Raw genomic sequence first — 20,071 nt, 5'->3', positions numbered from 1 at the left:
GGGCAGTCAATTGAAAACCTTCTAGAAAGGATTCACCATTCTGGATGATATGTGATTCATGAGAGGAGTTTAAAATATCAACATTACAGGAGTTTGGAAGTTGATTCTAAGCATCATAGATGAATTTGAGGATTTCAAGACTTCAGTGGAGGAAGTAACTGCAGATAAGGTAGAAGTAGCAGAAATGGAATTAGAAGTGGAGCCTGAATATGTGATTGAATTGCTATAATCATGATAAAAGTTTAATGGATGAGGAGTTGCTTCTTATGGATGAGCAAAGAAAGTTGTATCTTCAGATGGAATCTACTCCTAGTGAAGATGCTGTGAACATTGTTGAAATTACAACAAAGGATTTAGAATTTTCCATTAACTTAGTTGCTAAAGCAGCAGCAGGGTTTGAGAGGGTTGACTCCAATTTTGAAAGACTTATCTGCTCTAAAATATTCATAATGCCCTTGCTGAGAAACCCGATTTTACAGTCTGTTTCTATCACAGTATTTGGCCAGGCCTCAGGTATGTGTATGTGTTTATTTTTAAGGCTGGCTTTCTAGGGGTTGTTCCCTGGTATAGTATAGCAATAACTGATCAGACGTTGTGCTCAAATTCTTGGTATTGTTTCTTCCACTCTGCTAATGGATCATGTGTAGATTGGAGGATGCATCCAAAGTTCAGGCAATTTTTATAATTACCCTGGCTTTTATTTTCTTCTTGACTTTCTTTTTGGATTTCCTTTGCCTCTGCACAAGGACTCACATTCATTTGGGATGTGAGCCTTCTTCACTCTCCTGTGAGTATGTACAGATCCTTGTATGTGTGCTCAGCCTTCCAGCTTACCAGCATTATGTGGGAAACTATCATGACCAACTACGGCTATATCATTTTCTTGATCTCCCTAATAAATCTCTGGCTGGTCTGCCAGTCTGTTGCTTCTTCCAGAACACAACCTCAGGCTATGTGAACTACTGGCCTTCCCTATTTGTTTACTACCAAGATTACTACTGTTGAGATATTGCCCAGGGATATGGGGTTTTCCAATGTTTCATTCCAAATTAATTCAGCCCCCTTCATTGGCAAAGCAGATGCAGATGGAACTGAGGAGGAATATGAGAACATCCCCAGGCTAACATAGCGCTGATTCTTACTGTTCCTCTGTGGGTTTAGTAGTTTATCTTGAATTAACACTTTTTTCCATGTATGTCTTTGATCAGTTTCCTAAGACCTGAAATAGTAATTTTTGATAATTTTGTCTGGTTTTATTGTTGTCATTTGGGGAAAGGATTTGCTGAGCTCTTCACTCCACCGTTTGGAAGTCCTGTGCACAGACCCAACTGAAACTTCAGTGACTTACTTTGACAATACAGAAATTTCTCAGTTGACATATATTTTAGATCCTACTCTTGGGTCCTTGTCAGAAGATGCATACACACACATACTACACACTACGTACACAGTGTAGTTCCTTAAAATATGTGCACTCTATAATCATCTATATATATATAATTCAATCACTGTTATATAGCTTCTTCTATATTTTCCTAAAAGGAGCTTGCAGATATATAAACTTGGTATGAAAGTAATTTTCTATTTTCATTTTTATTGCTCATTTTGGTAGATTTTGCTAAAGAGTTAAGCAAATGCACACTTCCTCTTCTCTATAAGGACCCCCCTGAGTTCCTGGGAAGTGAATTTCCAGATAATGGAGTTACTCATGTAGGTATAGCTAAATCACCCTTCTGCAAAGGAAATTAGGGTATACAGAACCACTGCTGACATGAACTGAAGGGGACAGAGATGGGACAAATTGAAAGAATAACTTTAAGGACAGATCCATAGGGACAGAAGTTTGACTTCAAGAGATCTCCTCAGGCCAAGAAAGAGGACTCACCAATGTTTGTGGGGAAGGGCTAGAGGGGGTGGGGCCTTCTGCCCCTTCAGGGATAGTTTGGCTGCCACCCCAAAGCTTGGAGTGGGTGAAGACTACACCCTAGATTTTAGAACTGTGAGATCATCACTCCAGTGTTCAGAGAGGGCCGGGCCTCAGCTCTCAGCATTGGAGAAGGACTCGGCTGTCACCCTGTTCTCTGAGAGGGTACCTAAAAACATACCTCAATTGTTTCTTGCCTAAATTGTTTCATGGGAACTTGTTCCTTTTGTGTTGCTCATAAAATTTAAAAAAAAAAAAAATTATTTTTTATTTATTTCTCTCCCCTTTCCCCCCTCCCCCCCCACTTGTCTGCTCTCTGCGTCCATTCGCTGTGTGTTCTTCTGTGACCGCTTCTATCCTTAACAGCAGCACCAGGAATCTGTGTTTTCTTTTTGTTGCATTATCTTGTTGTGTCAGCTCTCCATGTGTGCGGTGCCATTCTTGGGCAGGCTGCACTTTCTTTTGCGCTGGGCAGCTCTCCTTATGGGGTGCACTCCTTCCACGTGGGGCTCCCCTGTGCAGGGGACACCCCTGCGTGGCAGGGCATTCCTTTTGCACATCAGCACTGCATGTGGGCCAGCTCCACACAGGTCAAGGAGGCCAGGGGTCTGAACCGTGGACCTCCCATGTGGTAGACAGATGCCCTATTCATTGGGCCAAGTCCACTTCCCCATAAAATTTTTTTAATACATTAAATATTTTTATATTTTTATATCAAATGTACATTTTGTCAGGCAATATATCTTCCCAATGAACAAGTCAAGAACTTTAACAGGCATTTTCCTCATTTTCTTTCCCATCTTTCATTTGGAATGATTTGATCTGGAATTATAATCATATATGCATAATTTATATAATTACATATAATTTAATATATAGTTATAATTTTAGATTATTATTTTTATATATTTATACTTGTATAGTATATAAACATTTTTCCTAACAGAATATTTCTTTTAATAACTTTTTTTTTGAAGTTTTTGCTCTCTAAGTTTTTGTCCTTGGATTTATTGTTCTTGTTGGAATATAGTCTCTTCTAATTCTTTCAGAGTGTATGAATAGGAGGCAAGTCATCTAAGTCCTTATTGAGTGACTTTGTTCTTGAATTTTAGTTTGGATGGGTATATGTAGAAGTTTAGGTTCAAAATTATTTTCCTTTATAACTCTGAAGCTGTATTTGATTGAAAGTCTGATGTCAATCTGATTCTCATTTCTTTGTTTCTTTTTTCTGGAAGCTTTTAGGATTTTCACTTTATCCTTCGTATTTTGAAATTTTATTGTGGTGTGCTTGAAACTTGTTAGATTCTTTTTATCTGAGAGCTTATGTCTTTAGTTTTTGGAAGAATTCTATTATGATTTGAGTAATTTCTCTAGTTAACTTCATTCTATTGCCTGGAACTTGTATCAGACATATTTAGGAATGTCTGGGTTAATCTTCCATCTCTCTTAATTTTCTTTCATTCTTTCTAATTTTTATGACCTTTTGTTCTAAGTTCTAAGAGTTTCTAGTTTACTAATTCCCTCTTAAACTTTGCATATTCTCCAGATCAACTGTAATAAATTGCTAGTTCTTTTCCACTGTAACACAGCTGTAGCTGGGCACACTGCTGCCCCACTGAAGACTGCATTCCATAACCTCCTTTTTAAGTGTGGACCATGTAACTAAGACTTGGGCAATGAGATCTGAGGGGAATGGTGTGAGCCACTTTTGAGTATTGCCCTTAAAACGCAATTCTTTTTTTCCAGTCCTCTTTTCACCTGGCTGGAAAATGATCAGAGGTGGAACAGCCATCTGGGATATACAAGTAGGAAGCATTTGTTGAATATGGCAGTGTTGCAGCAAAGCCAGGAGTTCTGAGTGGCAGAAAAACCCCAAAAGCATTTGGAGAGGCAGAGGAACACATTTGTTATGCATGGGCCCAGAGGAGAGTCAATCTCCAAATTCTGAGCTCTGTTTTTCAGTTTTCATAGGTCTATATAGGATTTTATGTGGGACTGGCATGGTTCTTGCTCATTGGCTAATGCATTGCTAGGTGCAATTTTGCAAGGGGGGTTACACAAGCAGAAGGCAGGTGCAAGATCATGCTTTTGCAGGCTGATTTACAGAAGCGGGGAGCAGGAGTGGTTTGTTAAATTACAGAAGCAGGGGGCAGGATTGGTTTGTTTGATAGTCTCCTGCAAGGCCATGTTCTCATGAGCTGATTTACAGAAGCAGGGGGGCAGGAGTGGCTTCTTAGATAGTTTTGCAAGGTTATGTCATTTTTTTTTCTTAACAGCAGAACTTCCTGTCAGCCCTAAAATGCTTGCCTTTCTCTTGATTGTTATATGAGAGGGAGAAAACTTCTGATTGTCTAAAAAAACTGTGTTTTGGCATCTTTTTAACAAGTTTAACACATTTAAAAATAGCATCCAAGCTAATATACAGTATATTGGAAATTATTTCAATTTCAAATATGAAAATTTTGTCATTGTCTTCTGTTATTTCTTTTATATTGATTCATTAGCCTTTCTCTCCCTCTAAATAGTAATAATATGTATTCTTTATGTTTTCTTTGCTCTAATAGAGTGGTTCTAAAACTTTAGCAAGTATCAGAATCACCTGGAAGTCTTATTAATATATAGGATTCTATGTTCCTCCAGAGTTTCTGATTCAGTAACTCTGGGGTGGGGCTTGAGAATTTGAATTTCTAACAGTTTTCCAGATGATGCTAACAGCTGGTTTGAGAACAGCAAGTTGAGAACCATTGTTCTAGTAATTCTTTTTCTCACAAGTGTAAATTCTTTGTTGAGTAGAGAGTCTTATTTAGTTGGCTCTTATTAAATGTTTGTTCTTTGGTGTGTACTCATAGAGTATTTGAAATTCTAATGTGCTAACACTGTATTTGTTTACCACAGTTTGATTCTAGTGGCTTTGGGGCCTGGCAAGGCTTGATTCTTACAGAGAGCTAGTTTTCTGGGTTGGGGGCTTCTAGTCATCCACCATGTCACCCGCCTTCTGGGACACTAAATATTGTTGCCTAAAGGCAAATGCCTTTATAAAGACAAATGACTAAATCGTTTTGGAGGATCCTGTTCCTTTTGTGTTTTTTTTTAAAAGATTTATTTATTTCTCTCCCCTTACCCCCCCCCCCCACCCCGGTTGTCTGTTCTCTGTGTCTCTTTGGTGTGTCTTCTTCATCCGCTTCTTTTGTTGTCAGCGGCAATGGGAATCTGTGTTTCTTTTTGTTGCGTCATCTTGTTGTGTCAACTCTCCGTGTGTGCAGTGCCATTTCTGGGCAGGCTGCACTTTCTTTCACACTAGGTGACTTTCCTTTCAGGGCGCACTCCTTGAGCATGGGGCTCCCCTACGTCGGGGTGTGGCACGGCACTCCTTGCTTGCATCAGCACTGCGTGTGGACCAGCTCCACACGGGTCAAGGAGGTCCAGGGTTTGAACCGTGGACCTCACATGTGGTAGACAGATGCCCTAACCACTGGGCCAAGGCCGCTTCCCCTTTTTGTGTTTTTTCAAGCAGCCACTTGTTAGTTGCTTTTAGGCTCCATTGTGCACTTCAGCATCTACTAGTTTGGGACTTGAAGTAATACTGAAGCCACTTCTGGATTGTCTGGCTTGCCTCTGGGTACATGATTGAGCTGTAGATTCCTTCTTTTGATACCATGCAAAAATAGACCCTTGCCCCTTGTACTTCAAAGACCAGTGCATAGCAAGAAGGTCAGAGCCTAATGACCTAAAATCTGCCTACAGGAGTATGAAGAGTTTAGGGTTTTTATGGATGCAAACAGGAGAGGGTGGACTGCTTACCATTACAATGGCAAGTATATACAAGGGTGAGCCTAGTTTGAAATAACCATAAACAAATGTTAATGAAACTCTAGGGAGTTTCAGTAATTTCAGGTACTGACCTGTGGCTATTCTATAATATACAGGAAAAGTACAAAAAAAAATCTCTATTATGATTAGTAATAATAGTCATTTGTTAATTCTTAACTCTCTGTTAAAATTTAACTTATCTCATCTGCCTCTTTTACCAAGGGTACTCTTCAAAATGTCTATTTTTCTGTGGGCACCCCTTTGTTATGCCACAACATCTTAATCAATTTCTGCTTTACATAGTTTTCTGTTCTTATCAGGAATTAGAGGAAAGGGGATGAATCAGCATATGCTTAGTTCTCAGTTTTGATCTAATGTCTCCACATTTGACTTTTAATTACACTTAATAAATAAAAGTATAAAGTATACTGTAAGCTTTTTGAGGGTCAAGTGCTATGCCTATCTTAGGCATATTTATATCCCTAGCAGGTTAGCAGCCTAATAAATACTCCTTTTTACCTAGTCTGCCTTTGGTGGTTTCCACACACAGCCTACCAGCTGTGTGTTTTGGAAATACAAGTTTGTTATAAATATGAGCCTAGGTTAATGAAAATGAATATAAGCTAAATATCATTGAGATTTAATATTCACAATGATAATTAGTATTTAACATAGAATCGTGATGGACCAGGCATTGGGCTAAGCACTTTACATGTATACTATTTTACTCATGAGGGTACTGCAGCACAGAGAAGGCAAGTAACTTTTCCAAATCAAAATAGTAGCAAAGGGAAGATTCAAACTAAGTTTTACTCCACAGCCTATATTCTTAAGCCATTACTAACTGCTCCCTATGAAAACGTATTTGCTAGATTTCAAAATCAAGTAGCGGTGAAGTGCATTACCCCTGGGCTTTATGTTATAATGAGTGTAAGAATATCTGGCATGGAGCTAAAATTAGACTCTTTGTAACCGGATTTTGTCTAGGTTCTTGACTATGCTGCAGAAATGAATTTCAAGAGCATGTTGGGTTAGTTAAGCCAATAATTTATTAAGGTAGGGAGGAAAGAGAAATGGAGAAAATAACAGATCCTAGGTAGAGAGGATCCTTCCTGGAGAGTGGATCCAGGTAGAGAGGAAGTGATAGAGCAGGCTGATTTACAGACTACAATTTCCCCTTTTAGTTTATAAATGCCCAGGTTTTACTTGCATATTGATCCAGGTGGGCACGAAGAAGGCCAAAATTGGGTCCAAAGGCAAAAGAGAGCAAGAGAGTGCAAGAGAGAGTTCAGCCTTTGTGCTTGCTTTTTAAACCGTTAATCATCCCACCCCTTTGCTAATGGCAGGGGAGGTGTCCCAGCTATTTGCTGTTTTGATTGATTACCCCACCCATCAATCCCCCAAGAAGGCCCAATCACAAGACCCCTGGAGAATATCTGGGGCTTCTCCTGGCTTCTGGAGGAAATCCCTTTCTGGATTGGATTTCTCGTGAGAGTCTTCCACCAACCACCTTGGTGGTACTGAATGGACTTCACATGGACTTCTTGCCAGATTCCAGATCCATCTATTGATTCCCTATCTTACTAGTCAGCTTCATCTTGGTGTTTAAAATATTTTTTTTGTGTGTGGCTGAATCAGAATTGAAATCATCATCATTGCTCTTCTTTATTATCTGACAATAGACTATTTTCTTTTAACTAAAGGCAATAGTGATACAGACTTACTACAGGCAATGGCATGCTAAAGTCGTTGTAGAGGATTTAAGAAGACAGAAAAGGTTGAGGTTGGAGTGGGAAGAAGAAGAAGAAATAAGGAAGAAAAGAGAAAAAGAAGAGTGGATGAAATTGGACTATTACCGGAGGCATAATCCTAAAACAAAAGAAGATTTTGAACTTCTTTATAATGCACTAGAACGTAAGTTTGGCATAGGATTTCCATAAAACATCAATTTTATAATTTTTGTTAATATGGAAAGTAAGTTTACAGAAGAGAAAAGGAAAATTTTATAATTTAAGGAAGATGTCTTGGGAATGTGGACTAGAATATTTTAAAAGTTGAATAATGTCTTACATTTGGAACAGCAATTAAGATTAGGTTAAAATTGGATGTACCTTTATATTAATAATTGATAGAGACCATGTTCATATTGTTCTGCAAGTTTTGCAGTTTTAATACATTATCTCATTTGATCCTCATCCATGTGAGATAAAGAAAGTATTGTCTAATCTGTTTCTCTGACTGGGGAATTTGAACTCATGGTTGAACTGTTCTTTAATCCCTCAACTCAGCATCCTGTCTAATTCTCCTCTTTAGATGAAGTGTTTGGCAATACTTCTTAAAACTCTTCTTCATTAATGATGTTATATAAATGTATATTTTCTACACATTTAACTTTTATATTTAACTTCTTTTGTAGTATGTGTGCTAGTCATTGATGCAATAAAAGCTTGAAGTACTTGAACAAGCTAAGCACTACCCACTCAGGGCATCTGTTGTACCCCTTTCCGAAATCCTTTCTGCACTGCGTACCTTCTGACCTCCTACTTTAGTTCACCTACTCAAAGGCTTTTGTGACTGACACTCTAACTTGGATAACCTGTTGTCATTTCAGGCCCCCATTATACCCCAAACTTTTCCTTTGTATTACTTGCAGCTATTTGTGATAATGTATCTTCTATTTAATATTTATTTCCACCACTGGCTGGATTGCAAGCTCCTTGAGGACAAATTTAATTTATTTTTTAATGTCTTTTTTTTCCCTGTCTAGCTGAATGCCCAACAAATATTTGTAGAATGAATGAATGAATAGGAGAAACCCATGCATGTCATAATACAGCTATCTCTAGTTTCTACTTTTCCAGCAGTACCTGCTAAAATGGAAGTAACTGAAACAAATTATTTATTACATTAGATGACTGAGAATGGAGATCTTGGGTTCTTGTGATGACAGAAAAGACGTTTAAAATTAGAAGAGCTCTCAATTTTTTTACAGTTGAGCCCGTGTCATTTTATCCAAGAAAATACATTCTTTCACCACTTTATGACTATTCATAACATTAACTTTAAGCAAATTTTCTTACTATAATTTTGTTTATTCATATTTGTGGGTGTTATGTGTTCTTTTCTATTAAATTCATCGTTTTCTATTGATACATTTTTAGATGTCAGATATTGGGTCTATTTAAATAGCTTTATAAAAATGTTATTTACTGAAGATGATACAATTAAACACTGGATGTAAAAAGCAATATTAAGAAATTTATCTCATAACACATGTAAGTGAGTGGTTCTAGGACTGTTTGCAACTTCATGTAGCAATGCTTTGAAGTGACTGTTATCCCTACTACCTAGACATGTGTGTCTGCTTCCCTTTTATACTATTCATTGACCTTTGCAAATACTTCCTGTTTTATTTTAAACCCATTTCTACTTCCATTTTCTCTATAAGATAGAAAATAGTTCTGAGTGTTCTAAGTTCAATAGCAAATACTGTTAGTAGTTTGTGAAGGTCTTACTGGCAAGTATAAAACTAAGTTTTGTTAAATTAGCGCTGTATTCAAATAATATTCCAAATTCATATATGAATAAATAAATAAAATGCCATTGCTATTTTTGTTTGGTTAAATGCAACCATACAAAATAATAGAAAATAAGCTGAGTGAGTTTTTGCCTTTTCTACTTGTTAGGGTGGGACAATTTACTCACTACTCTAAGCCTTAGTTTCTTTATCTATGAAAAAGACAACATCTGGCACATCTGCTTCAGAGGCTTTGTGAAGTGAAACTTACAAATTATTTTTCATATGAAAGTACTTAAGAAAGTGAAAAGCCCCATACATATGTGAGTTACTATTCTATGGTAATACTTTTATACAGAATTTCTACATTAAAACAGAACAGATATATTTTATATAAGTCCACAAATGATTTATATGGAGGAAAATGAAACATGAAACTTTAAAAATAAGAGATGCCTCTTAGGTTTCTTTCAGCCGTAAAATTCTACATTAAGATTTTAGAAAAGTAATTTTTAATTTCTGTTTTCCTGTAGTTAAAATTTCTGAATAACAAGCTCAATTTATATTGCTCTTCTATTTAATAGTTTTCATTTGTTATATGAAATGCCAATCTTTGAACCTGCTGCCCTCTTGTGGCTCACATTGACAATTGCATAATTTGAACTATAATTAGCAATATGCTTAAAATTTCCTCCTAATAACCATTTTTTAAAGATTTATTTTTATTTATTTATCCCCCACCCTCGCCACTTGCTCGCTGTCTGCTTTCTGTGTCCATTTGCTGCGCATTCTTCTGTGTCTGCTTGTCTTCCTTTATTGCATTATCTTGCTGCGCCAGCTCTTGGCAGGCTTGGGCCGTCAGCTCTCCGTAGGCACAGGCCAGCTTGCCTTCACCAGGAGGCCCTGGGACGCGAACCCAGGGCCTCCCATATAGTAGACGGGAGCCCAATCTGTTAAGCCACATCAACTTCCCCCAATAACCTTGAAAACCTTTCACCACTGTACACCTTCTGATCTCAGCTTTAGTATCACCTATGCTAAGACTTCAGTAATTAAAAGCAAAACTGAATCAATTTAAGAGAATAAAACTGTACAAGATAAGATAATATATGAAAGACCTCACTATCTCTAGGCAACCATATTTTTCCCCCTCCCCTGCTTCTTTTTTGCTGTGTCCATTCGTTGTGTGATCTTCTGTATCTACTTCTCTTTTTTTTCTCTTCTCATTTTCCTCCTCTAGGATTCACTGGAATTCAATCCTGGAGACCTCTGATGTGGAGAGAGACTTCCTATCACTTGGTGTCACCTCAGTTTCTGGTTTCTGTTGCATCTCACCTTGACTCTCCCCTTTGTCTCTCTTTTGTTGCATCATCATCTTGCTGCATGACTCACTTGTATGGGCACTGGCTTATTGAGCAGGCATGCTTTCTCTTTCGCTTTTTTTTTTTTTTTAACCAGGAGCCCCTAGGGATTGAACCTGTGGCCTTCTATATGGTAGGTGGAAGCTCAATCACTTGAGCTGTGTCTTCTTCCTTTTGAGCCACATATGCTTCCCAACCATGTTTTTTTATTTTTATTTTTTTATTATCTTTTTTTAAAAGATACATAGATCACACAAAATGTTACATTAAAAATTATAAGAGATTCTCATATGCCCCACTCCCTACCCACCCCCACTCCTCCCACATCACCAAATTCTTTCATCAATGTGATACATTCATTGCATTTGAGGAATACATTTTGAAGCACTGCTACACAGCATGGATTATAGTTTACATTGCAGTTTACACACTTTCCCAGGCCATTCAATGGCTTATGGCAGGATATATAATGTCCTGCATCTGTCCCTGCAATATCATTCAGGACAACTCCAAGTCCCGAAAATGCCCCCATATTACATCTTTTTTTCCTTCCCCTGCCTTCACCAACTCCAGTGTGTGTGTTGTTAGAGGAAAACATTGCAACAACATTGAATTTAGAATCTCATGGCTTTTATGAGCAAATCATGAATTGGACAGCTCTTCCCAGTCATAAAGTAGATGGGACTCCTCTGGGAGAGTAGAAATGGGGAGCGTGGGCAAGCGTGGAAGCAAGTTAGATGGACTGAAACTGGTTATCTGTAGTTGTCTAGAGTACATTCCAATTTCTCGGAAAACCCCTGCAGGTCAATTGGTTTTGTCTTCTGGAAAAGCCTTTCTTGAATAGGGGTCCCTCCTCTCAAAGCCTGATGCAGGTAGACCTTTTATTTAACAGTGGCTATTCTTTATACTTTATTCTTGTATTATCAGTATGTTTTTAAACTTCCATGAAAAATGATTAGATTTTATTGGAATTTAATACATTGTAATTAATTTGTTTAGAATTGGCATCCTTATGATGGATCTTCCTATTCATATAGACACCGCATATAGTTCCATTTATTTATATCTTTTTCTGTCTTTTGTTTCAGTTTTATAATTTTCTCCAAAAAGGATTTCCACATATTTTATTAGGTTTATTCTTAGTAAATGATAACTTTTTAAAAATAAAATTTCTAATTGCTTATGACTTATTTTAGTTGTGTGGTAGATTTGTATATTGATCTTTTCTTCATCAAACCTACTGATCTCTTTTTTTTATAATAATTTTTCTGTATATTCTCTGTTTTCTATGTAGACAATTATCTATGAATAATGGCAAATTTCTTACACCTTTTATTTATTTTTCTTGTCTCATTGAGCTGATGTTGCATAACATTGAATAGTGCTGGTGACGGTGTATATCTTTTCTTGTTCCTAATTGCAAGAGGAATGATTCCAAGTTTTTATTGTTAATATTTATGATAGGTTTTTAATTGATATCTTTATTAGATTAAGAAAATGCCCTTTCATTTCTAGCCTACTAAATTTGTATGCTTTCTCTTGTTTATATTGGTTGGTGAATGTAATCACATGTTTTTTCTGTCTCTATTGAGATAAATGTATTGCTTTTATAACTTATTTTTGCATTTATTTATTTTATTATTTTTTTAATTAAAGTTAATAGATCACAAGGAATGTTACATTAAAAGCATTAAAAAAAACAAAAAACATAAGAGGTTCCCATATACCCCACTCCCCACCCCCACCACATCATTTTTGTAAATTGTATTTTTTTGAAGATATATACATCACAAAAAAAATGTTACACTAAAAAATATAAGAGGTTCTTGTATACCCCCCATCCCCCCACCCTACTCCTCCCACACCCCCCACCCACCCACCCCACTCCTCACATACCAACAACCTCCCTCATCATTGTGGCACACTCATCGCACTCGGTGAACACATTTTGGGGCACTGCTGCATTACACGCATAATAGTTTACTCTGTAGTTTGCACTCTCCCCCAGTACATTCAGTGGGTTATGGTAAGATATATAAAGTCCAGCATCTGACCCTGAAATATCATTAAGGACAACTCACAATCCCAAAAATGCCCCCACATCACATCTCTTCTACCCTCTCCCTCCCCTCAGCAAATACTGAGGCCACTTTCTCTACCTCGATGCTAAAATTTCTTTTATTACTCGTCACAATAGTTTTATAGTAGAATATCAGTAAATCTACTCTAGTCTGTATTTTATTCCTCCATTCTGTGGACTCTGGGATGGCAATGTCCCCTCCACCTCTAGATCAAGAGGAGGCTTAGATTGCACCTGGATGATGGATGCAATTCTTCTGCTTACAGTTATAGGCCCTCTTGATTCCCTGGTGTGGTAGTTGACCATCTTCACATGCCTGTTAGCTGGACTCAGATGTGACTTTTCTACACATGCCTTTTCTGTCACTTTTACTGAACCTGTGGTTGGCGCTAGGGATGGTCCATACTCAGGGAATTGAATCTCTGGACTGGCCATATGCCAACTGGGCCCTGAGCCTCAGCAGAGTGGTAACTCTACTCTCTGGTTTGTTGTTTCTATTACTTAAAAACAGTAGTATATTGAATCATATTTTTGTATTTTCCATTGTTAAACCTTTATTTGACCTCATTTGAGGGATAAATCCAAGTTGATCATGATGAATATTTCTTTTTAAATGTATTTCTTGGTTTAGTTTGCTCACATTTTATTTAGTACTTGACATTTCTATCCGAAGTGACATTGGTCTGCAGTTTTCTTTCCAATGCTGACCTTGTCTGATTTTAGTGGCAAGGTTAAACTAGTCTCATAAAATGAGTTGGGGAACATTCTGTTGTTTTCTATTTTCTGAAACATTATACAAAAGGTTAAAATCATATCTTTTAGGAGTTTGGGGAGATTTAGCCTGTAAAACTCTGGAACTTATATTTTAATTATTAACTTTTATCTATTAATTCAATGAATTTAATGTTTATGCTTATAGTTAGGATTTCCATTTTTTTCCTGAAAATTTTTTATATTTTCTTAGGAAAATTTCCATGTCTTATAAATTTTTACATTTAGTACTGTACTAGTCAGGGTTCTCCAGAGAAGCAAAAGCAATAGGATATATGAATGAATGAATGAATGAATGAATAAATAAATAAATAAATATATATATATGTACATATATATATAGAGAGAGAGAGAGATTTAGGATTTTTAGGATTTGGCTTACATGATTATGGGGGCTGGCAAGTCTGACGTTTGTAGGGCAGGCCAGCAGCCTAGAAGGTTGGGAATTCTGGTAGAGTTGATACTGAAGTCTTGAGTCTGAAATCTGTAAGGGAGGCCATTAGGCTGGAAATTCCGAGAGGAGTAGATGATGCATTCTTTTTTTTTTTTTTTATTTAACTTTATTCTTAAAGGAATTTTAGATTACAGAAAAAAAATAGAAGGGATTCCCATATACCCTTACCCTTTCCATTCTCACATTTTCCCCTATTAACATCCTTCATTAGTGTGGTACATTTGTTACAATCGATGACCAATTATTGAAGCATCACTACTACCCATGGTCTGTAGTTTACCTTATGGTTTATATTTTTTTTATATTTTGCACCATACAATTCTATAAGTTTTGACAGAATGTATAATGGCCTGTTATCCATCATTGAAATGTCATGCAGAACAATTCCAGTGTCCCCAAAATGTCCCATGTTTTTACCTATGCTTCCTTCTCCTCCCCTCCGAACCTCTGGTGACCTCTATCTTTATATCAATATTACAAATTCTTTCATTACTAGATTAATATTAATAAGTCTACTTTAGTCTATAGTTGCATTTCCCACTTATGTTTGTTCATTCTCAGTCTTGAGGATTTGGGGATTGTGATGCCCACTCTGCTTCTGATTGAGAGGGGGCTTAGATCACATGGGGCAGATGGATGGAACTGTCTTGCTTAGATTCTGTTTGTTGTTGTTGTTGTTGTTTTGGGTGTTGTACATCATAGATGATGTATTCTTGAGGTAAGATTTTTTCTTCTCTCTGGAGCTCTCAGTTCTTTGCTCCTAAGGTCTCCAACTAATTACGTGAGGCTCATCCACATTATTGAGGGTAATCTTTACTTAAAATCAGCTGATTGTAGATACAAATCCCATCTACAAAATACCTCCAGAGAAACATCTAGGCCAGTGTTTGACCAAACAATTGTACACCATAATCTAGCCTAGTTGACAAATAAAATTAAGTATCGGAATTGCTGTAATGTTTTTCACAATATTCTTATACTGTCTTTTCAACTTTTCATAGATCTGTAGTTATGCCCCTCTTTTCATTCCCAAAAGTTTTATTTGTATCTCCTCTCATTTTTAAAAAAATTTTTGCCAGATTTTCCTTATATTTAGAATCTTGTTAGAAGCATCAATTTAAGTCTTGCTAAATCCTGTCTTTTATATATTTTCTCTTTCATTCACTTTTGCTCTTGTTAAATCTTCTTGCAGTAGGTTGAATTATGTATCCCGATTTACACATTTTTACTCTTGTTCTGCTTTCCTGTGAGTATGAACCTATTGTAATTAGGATCTCTTGAATATGTTATTTAGTTAGGGTATGGCCCAATTGAATGAGGCTGAGCCTTATTCAGGATCACTGGAGTCTTTTGAAGAGAAGAAATTCAGGTGCATAAAAAATTAAGCTAAGTTGAAAGTTGGAAGTCAATGAAACCTGGAAGAGAAAGGAGAGGACATCACTTTGTGATAGAAAAGCCAAGAAACTCAAAGATTGCCAGCCAGCCAGAATGCTACCAACCCTGGGGAGAAAGCAGAGTTTTGGCCAAAGTACTTTGGCTTGGACAATTCCTGTAGTTTAAGCAAACCCATTGTGTAGTATTTGTCTTAGTAGCCTAGTAAACTAACACATTGCCCTCTGGGATAATTCTGTATTATTTGCCTAGTCGCAGTACATTGTATACTTATTCTATAAGTATTGTACTTTCCTTTCTATTATAAACCTTTAGGTCCATAAAATTTCCCCAAGTACTATTTTGGGTGCATCTCAAGGATCTAATTTGCTACTATAGCAGAATATTAGAATTTTATTCTTTCTTTCCTTCCAGCCTCAGTTTTTTAAATGTAAATTTTATTAAAGTATAACATACATCCAGAGAAGGACACAGATATTAAATGTATAGTTCCATTAATTTTCACAAATTGAATACTACATCCAGATAAAAAACCTGTATCAAGTATCTAGATCAAAAACAGCAGAAACTCAACAGCCTTTTCATGTTCCTTTTCTGTCATTCCCTCTCCCAAGTGTAATCACACCATAACTTCTAATAAAATTGTTTTGCCTATTTTATAATTTTATTTAAGTGGAATTAAAGAATGAATTTGTTTATGTGTCTGCATTTTTAATTCAATATGTTCCAAAACTCATTCTTGCTTTTGTAGTTTGTGTAGTTGTAGTTTGTTCATTCTCATTTCTATATAGTATGCCTCTGTGTGAAAGTACTACAATTTATCCATTATGCTGTGGATTTTTATCTCTCCCACCCCCTAGTTTTTGGCTATGAATAATGCTGCTATGAATATATGTTTGGTGAACATATGTATACATATATATACATTCCTCTTGGATGTAAACCTATGAGTGAAATTGCTGGTCCATAGGATATGCAATATGTTCAGTTTTAGTGGATTCTGCTAGATAATTTTTCAGAGGTTATACCAGTTCATACTTCTGCAGAAGAGTATGAGAGTTCTGTTTGCTCCATCATCCTCTCCAACATTCAATACTGCTGTCTTTTTCATAATTCTGGAGTATGAGCAGTGATGTCAATCTGCCTCATTTTGACTGAGGCTCCAACAGGTGAGATATCAGGATACCTGAGGCAATATGAGAAAACCTCTTTCCCCCTACAGAATTTATGAAGAAAATGAAGTGGCACTTATTCTTTGTCTCATCAACCACTTAGCAAAATCTAAGATATAGAAAAGGGAAAGAGGGGAGGTTTTGAAGAAGTTTGAAAAAAGGTTTCTTTGGAAGGAATCATTTCTATATTTGGGGTGAAAATCTTTGTGATATTTTCTAGCCACATACTTAGTGAGGGGAATCTCGAGGAGAACCTCTTGGAGAGCTTTGAAATGTGCTTCCTATTTCAGGGGGACACAGAGGATAGGTTCCTGGACCTGCTGAGGTTAATGGGTTATATACCACTCTAAACTCGGTAACCTATAGGAAGTCCAACAAACTTTTATTAGTGGAGAGTACAGCTGTATTGATACAGCACTTCCAAGGGTTTTTTTGTTTTGTTTTGTTTTTGTTTTTGGCAGAGATAAATGAATATTTGCCTTGCATCAAGAGAATACTACACAATAGAAAAAGAGAGAGTGAGTGAACAAAAGAGGCAATTTGAGGTCCTCTTGGGTCCTTCTTGACCTATCAGGCCAAATGGAGGGATGAGAGGATCTTGTTAGAAAGAAACTTGAAGTGAATGACCAGGTCCTCCACAAGTGTCTATGTAGTTAGTATGCAGGTGCATCTATCTGGGGCAAAGGAGTTGAAGGAGGAAGGATTCAGCAGGAAACATTCAGAAAGTCCCAAGATGTCCATCTGCCAGTCTGGAGAGCCAAGTAAGAACTGTATTTTCCCACTCACCCATCTTCCAACCTCTCATCAGCCAGCAGGGAGGAATGGAACAGAAAGGTGAAAGAGATTTCAGAAGGATCTACCCCTCCCATCCCTATAGCACATTTCTGTCTTTCCGGTCTTTGGTTTATCCTTTCATTCTCTGAACAGTGTCAGTCACAGAGCAAATATTTTTAATTTTGATAAAGTTTCATTTATCAATTTCTCCTTTCATATATAATGCTTTTGGGATTGCATCTAAAAACGCACTGCCAAACCTAAGTTCACACAGATTTTCTTCTATGTTTTCTTTTAGAAGTTTTTATAGTTTAAAGAATTACATTTAGGTCTTTGATCTGGTTTGAATTGATTTTTGTATGAGCTCTGAGATATTTGTTGAGGTTCATTTTCAGTTTTTACTTTCGGACATTCAGTTATCCAGCACCGTTTGGTGAAAACACTATCCTTTTTCTGTTGAATTGCCTTTGTATCTTTGTCGAAAGTCAGAGGACTGTACTTGTATGGCTCTATATCTGGGCTCTTAACTCTCTTCCACTGATCTGAGTGTCCTCTCTCACAATACCACATTGTCTTGATTACTGTAGCTTTATAGTAAGTATTTAAATTGAATAATGTCAGTTTTCTGATTTTGTTCTTTTTCAAAGTAGATTTGACTATTGTGGGTCTTTTACCAAATCAGTTTTCAATTTCTACAAAAATGCCTTCTGGGATTTTTGATTGGGGCTCAGTTGAATCTATATTACAATTTGGGAAGAATTCATTTCTTAATATATTGAATCCTCTAACCTATGAACGTGATGTATTTTTCCACATATTTAGATATTTTTGAAGTTTTGTTTTTATTTTTGGTGTTCATCCATTTACTATTATATATCTAAATTGGCTTAAATTTATTTTTATTTATCCTGCTTGGAATTTCTATTGTTTCATGAGTCTGAGAGTCCATGATTTTCATAATTCTGGATATTTCTCAGTCTTTAACTCCAGATATTACCTTTCTCCTATTTCTATAGTTTCTCATATTGCATCTCCTATTACATGTCTGTCAGTGTTTTTTATTCTATTCTTCATTTTATAATTTTATATCTAAGTTTATTTTTGCTTATTGTATAATTTCTTCCTATGTGTCTTTTTTCTCTAATTTTCTATTTGGGCTTGTTTAAAATACTGTTTAGGGAAGCAGACTTGGCCCAGTGGTTAGGGCATCTGTCTACCACATGGGAGGTCCATGGTTCAAACCCTGGGCCTTCTTGACCCGTGTGGAGCTGGCCCATGTGCAGTGCTGATGCGCTCAAGGAGTGCCGTGCCATGCAGGGGTATCCCCTGCATAGGGGAGCCCCACACGCAAGGAGGGCGCCCCATAAGGAGAGCCGCCCAGCATGAAAGAAAGTTCAGCCTGCCCAGGAATGGCGCCGCACACACGAAGAACTGACACAGCAAGATGACGCAACAAAAAGAGACACTGATTTCTGTGCCGCTGACAACAACAGAAGCGGACAAAGAACACGCAGCAAATAGACACAGAGAGCAGACAACCGGGGTGGGGGAAAAGGGGAAATAAATAAATAAATCAATCAAAAAAAAAAAAGGGAAGGAAATTTAAAAAAATACTGTTTAGCCCATCTACTTAGTTTTTAATTAAAAATATAAACATATAATTTGTAGACATTAGATTTAACTCTTCAGATCTGCTTGGTCTTTTGGTATAATATGTTTTTCCTTTTTTTCCATTTTAATATGTAGTTATTTTATAATTTTATAAACAACTCCATTGTCTGAATTATGGGGGATGTCTAAGTTTACATTACTGTTGATTTTCATGTAATGGTGCATTTTTCCTCTTATTTAAAAAATATTGAAGTATATATACTCTAAAGTACACATCTTAAGTGATAGTATGGCTCTATGTATCTTTGTATATGCATACATAGATATAGCAATCACCTAAGATAAGTTATGATATAGCATGTATTCATCTCCCAGAAGGCTCTCTCATGATCTGTCTAGGTCAGTAGTCTACCTGCAACCCTGTAAACAACCACATTCTGACTTCTATTAGTTGTACGTGTTATTGAGCTTCATATAAATAGCATCATGTATCCCTCTCTTATTTATGGCTTCTTTGCCTCAGTGATATAACTATGACGATAATCTAATTATCCTTGTAGCTGTAGTTTGCTCTTTTAAAGTGCCACACGGTATTCCTTTGTAGAAATACACCACAATTAATTTACCCATTTTTCAGTTGCTAAATGTTAAGATTGTTTCCAATTATTGGCTTTTGTGAATAAAGCTGCTATGAACATTCCTTGCACTTGTCTTTTGGATATATGCTTTTAATAATTTTTGATCTGTTTTAAACATTGAATTGCAAACTTGTGTGAGCTAGTTTTTATTTTTTGTTTTTGAATTCCTAAGAATTGAGGTAATTTTCCTCAGATAATCCTCCTACTGGTTGCCTTTTGTTAGTGTGTGAATAGTTTTTGTACTGAAGGTAGACTTTTTGAGTTTCCAGTTTGTGTGTGTGTGTGCGTGGTTGAGGTGGAGAAGGGGAGTGGGAAGGGACTCAATTCCGTTTTCTAAAAAATGTTTATTTATTTGTTTATTCCCTTCCACCCTGCTGTTTTTGCTGTTAGTGTTGTCTCTCTCCTCATTTTCTCTCCTCTAGGATTCACCAGATTCGATCCTGGAGACCTCTGATGGGGAGACAGGTTCTCTGTCAATTGCACCACCTCAGTTCCTGGTTTCTGTTGCGCTTCACCTTGACTCTCCCCTTGTTTCTCTTTTGATGCATCATCATCTTGCTGCGTGAT

The 20,071-nt window shown here is 36.7% G+C and overlaps 1 protein-coding gene across 1 annotated transcript in view; it reads left to right on the top strand.

The window, feature by feature from the left end:
- IQUB (IQ motif and ubiquitin domain containing) overlaps nucleotides 1-20,071 on the top strand; it is a 116,594-nt gene that overhangs the window by 46,018 nt on the left and 50,505 nt on the right. The window contains exon 7 of the mRNA XM_004478243.5: nucleotides 7,438-7,648. Coding sequence (XP_004478300.2) covers nucleotides 7,438-7,648 — 211 coding nt within the window. The remainder of the gene's footprint in view (nucleotides 1-7,437; nucleotides 7,649-20,071) is intronic.

This window comes from Dasypus novemcinctus, chromosome 5 (assembly GCF_030445035.2).
Source record: "Dasypus novemcinctus isolate mDasNov1 chromosome 5, mDasNov1.1.hap2, whole genome shotgun sequence".
In the NCBI taxonomy this organism is placed as follows: Eukaryota; Metazoa; Chordata; class Mammalia; order Cingulata; family Dasypodidae; genus Dasypus; species Dasypus novemcinctus.
Note: the sequence above shows the minus strand (reverse complement) of the source record. Positions and strands in the feature narration are given on the sequence as shown.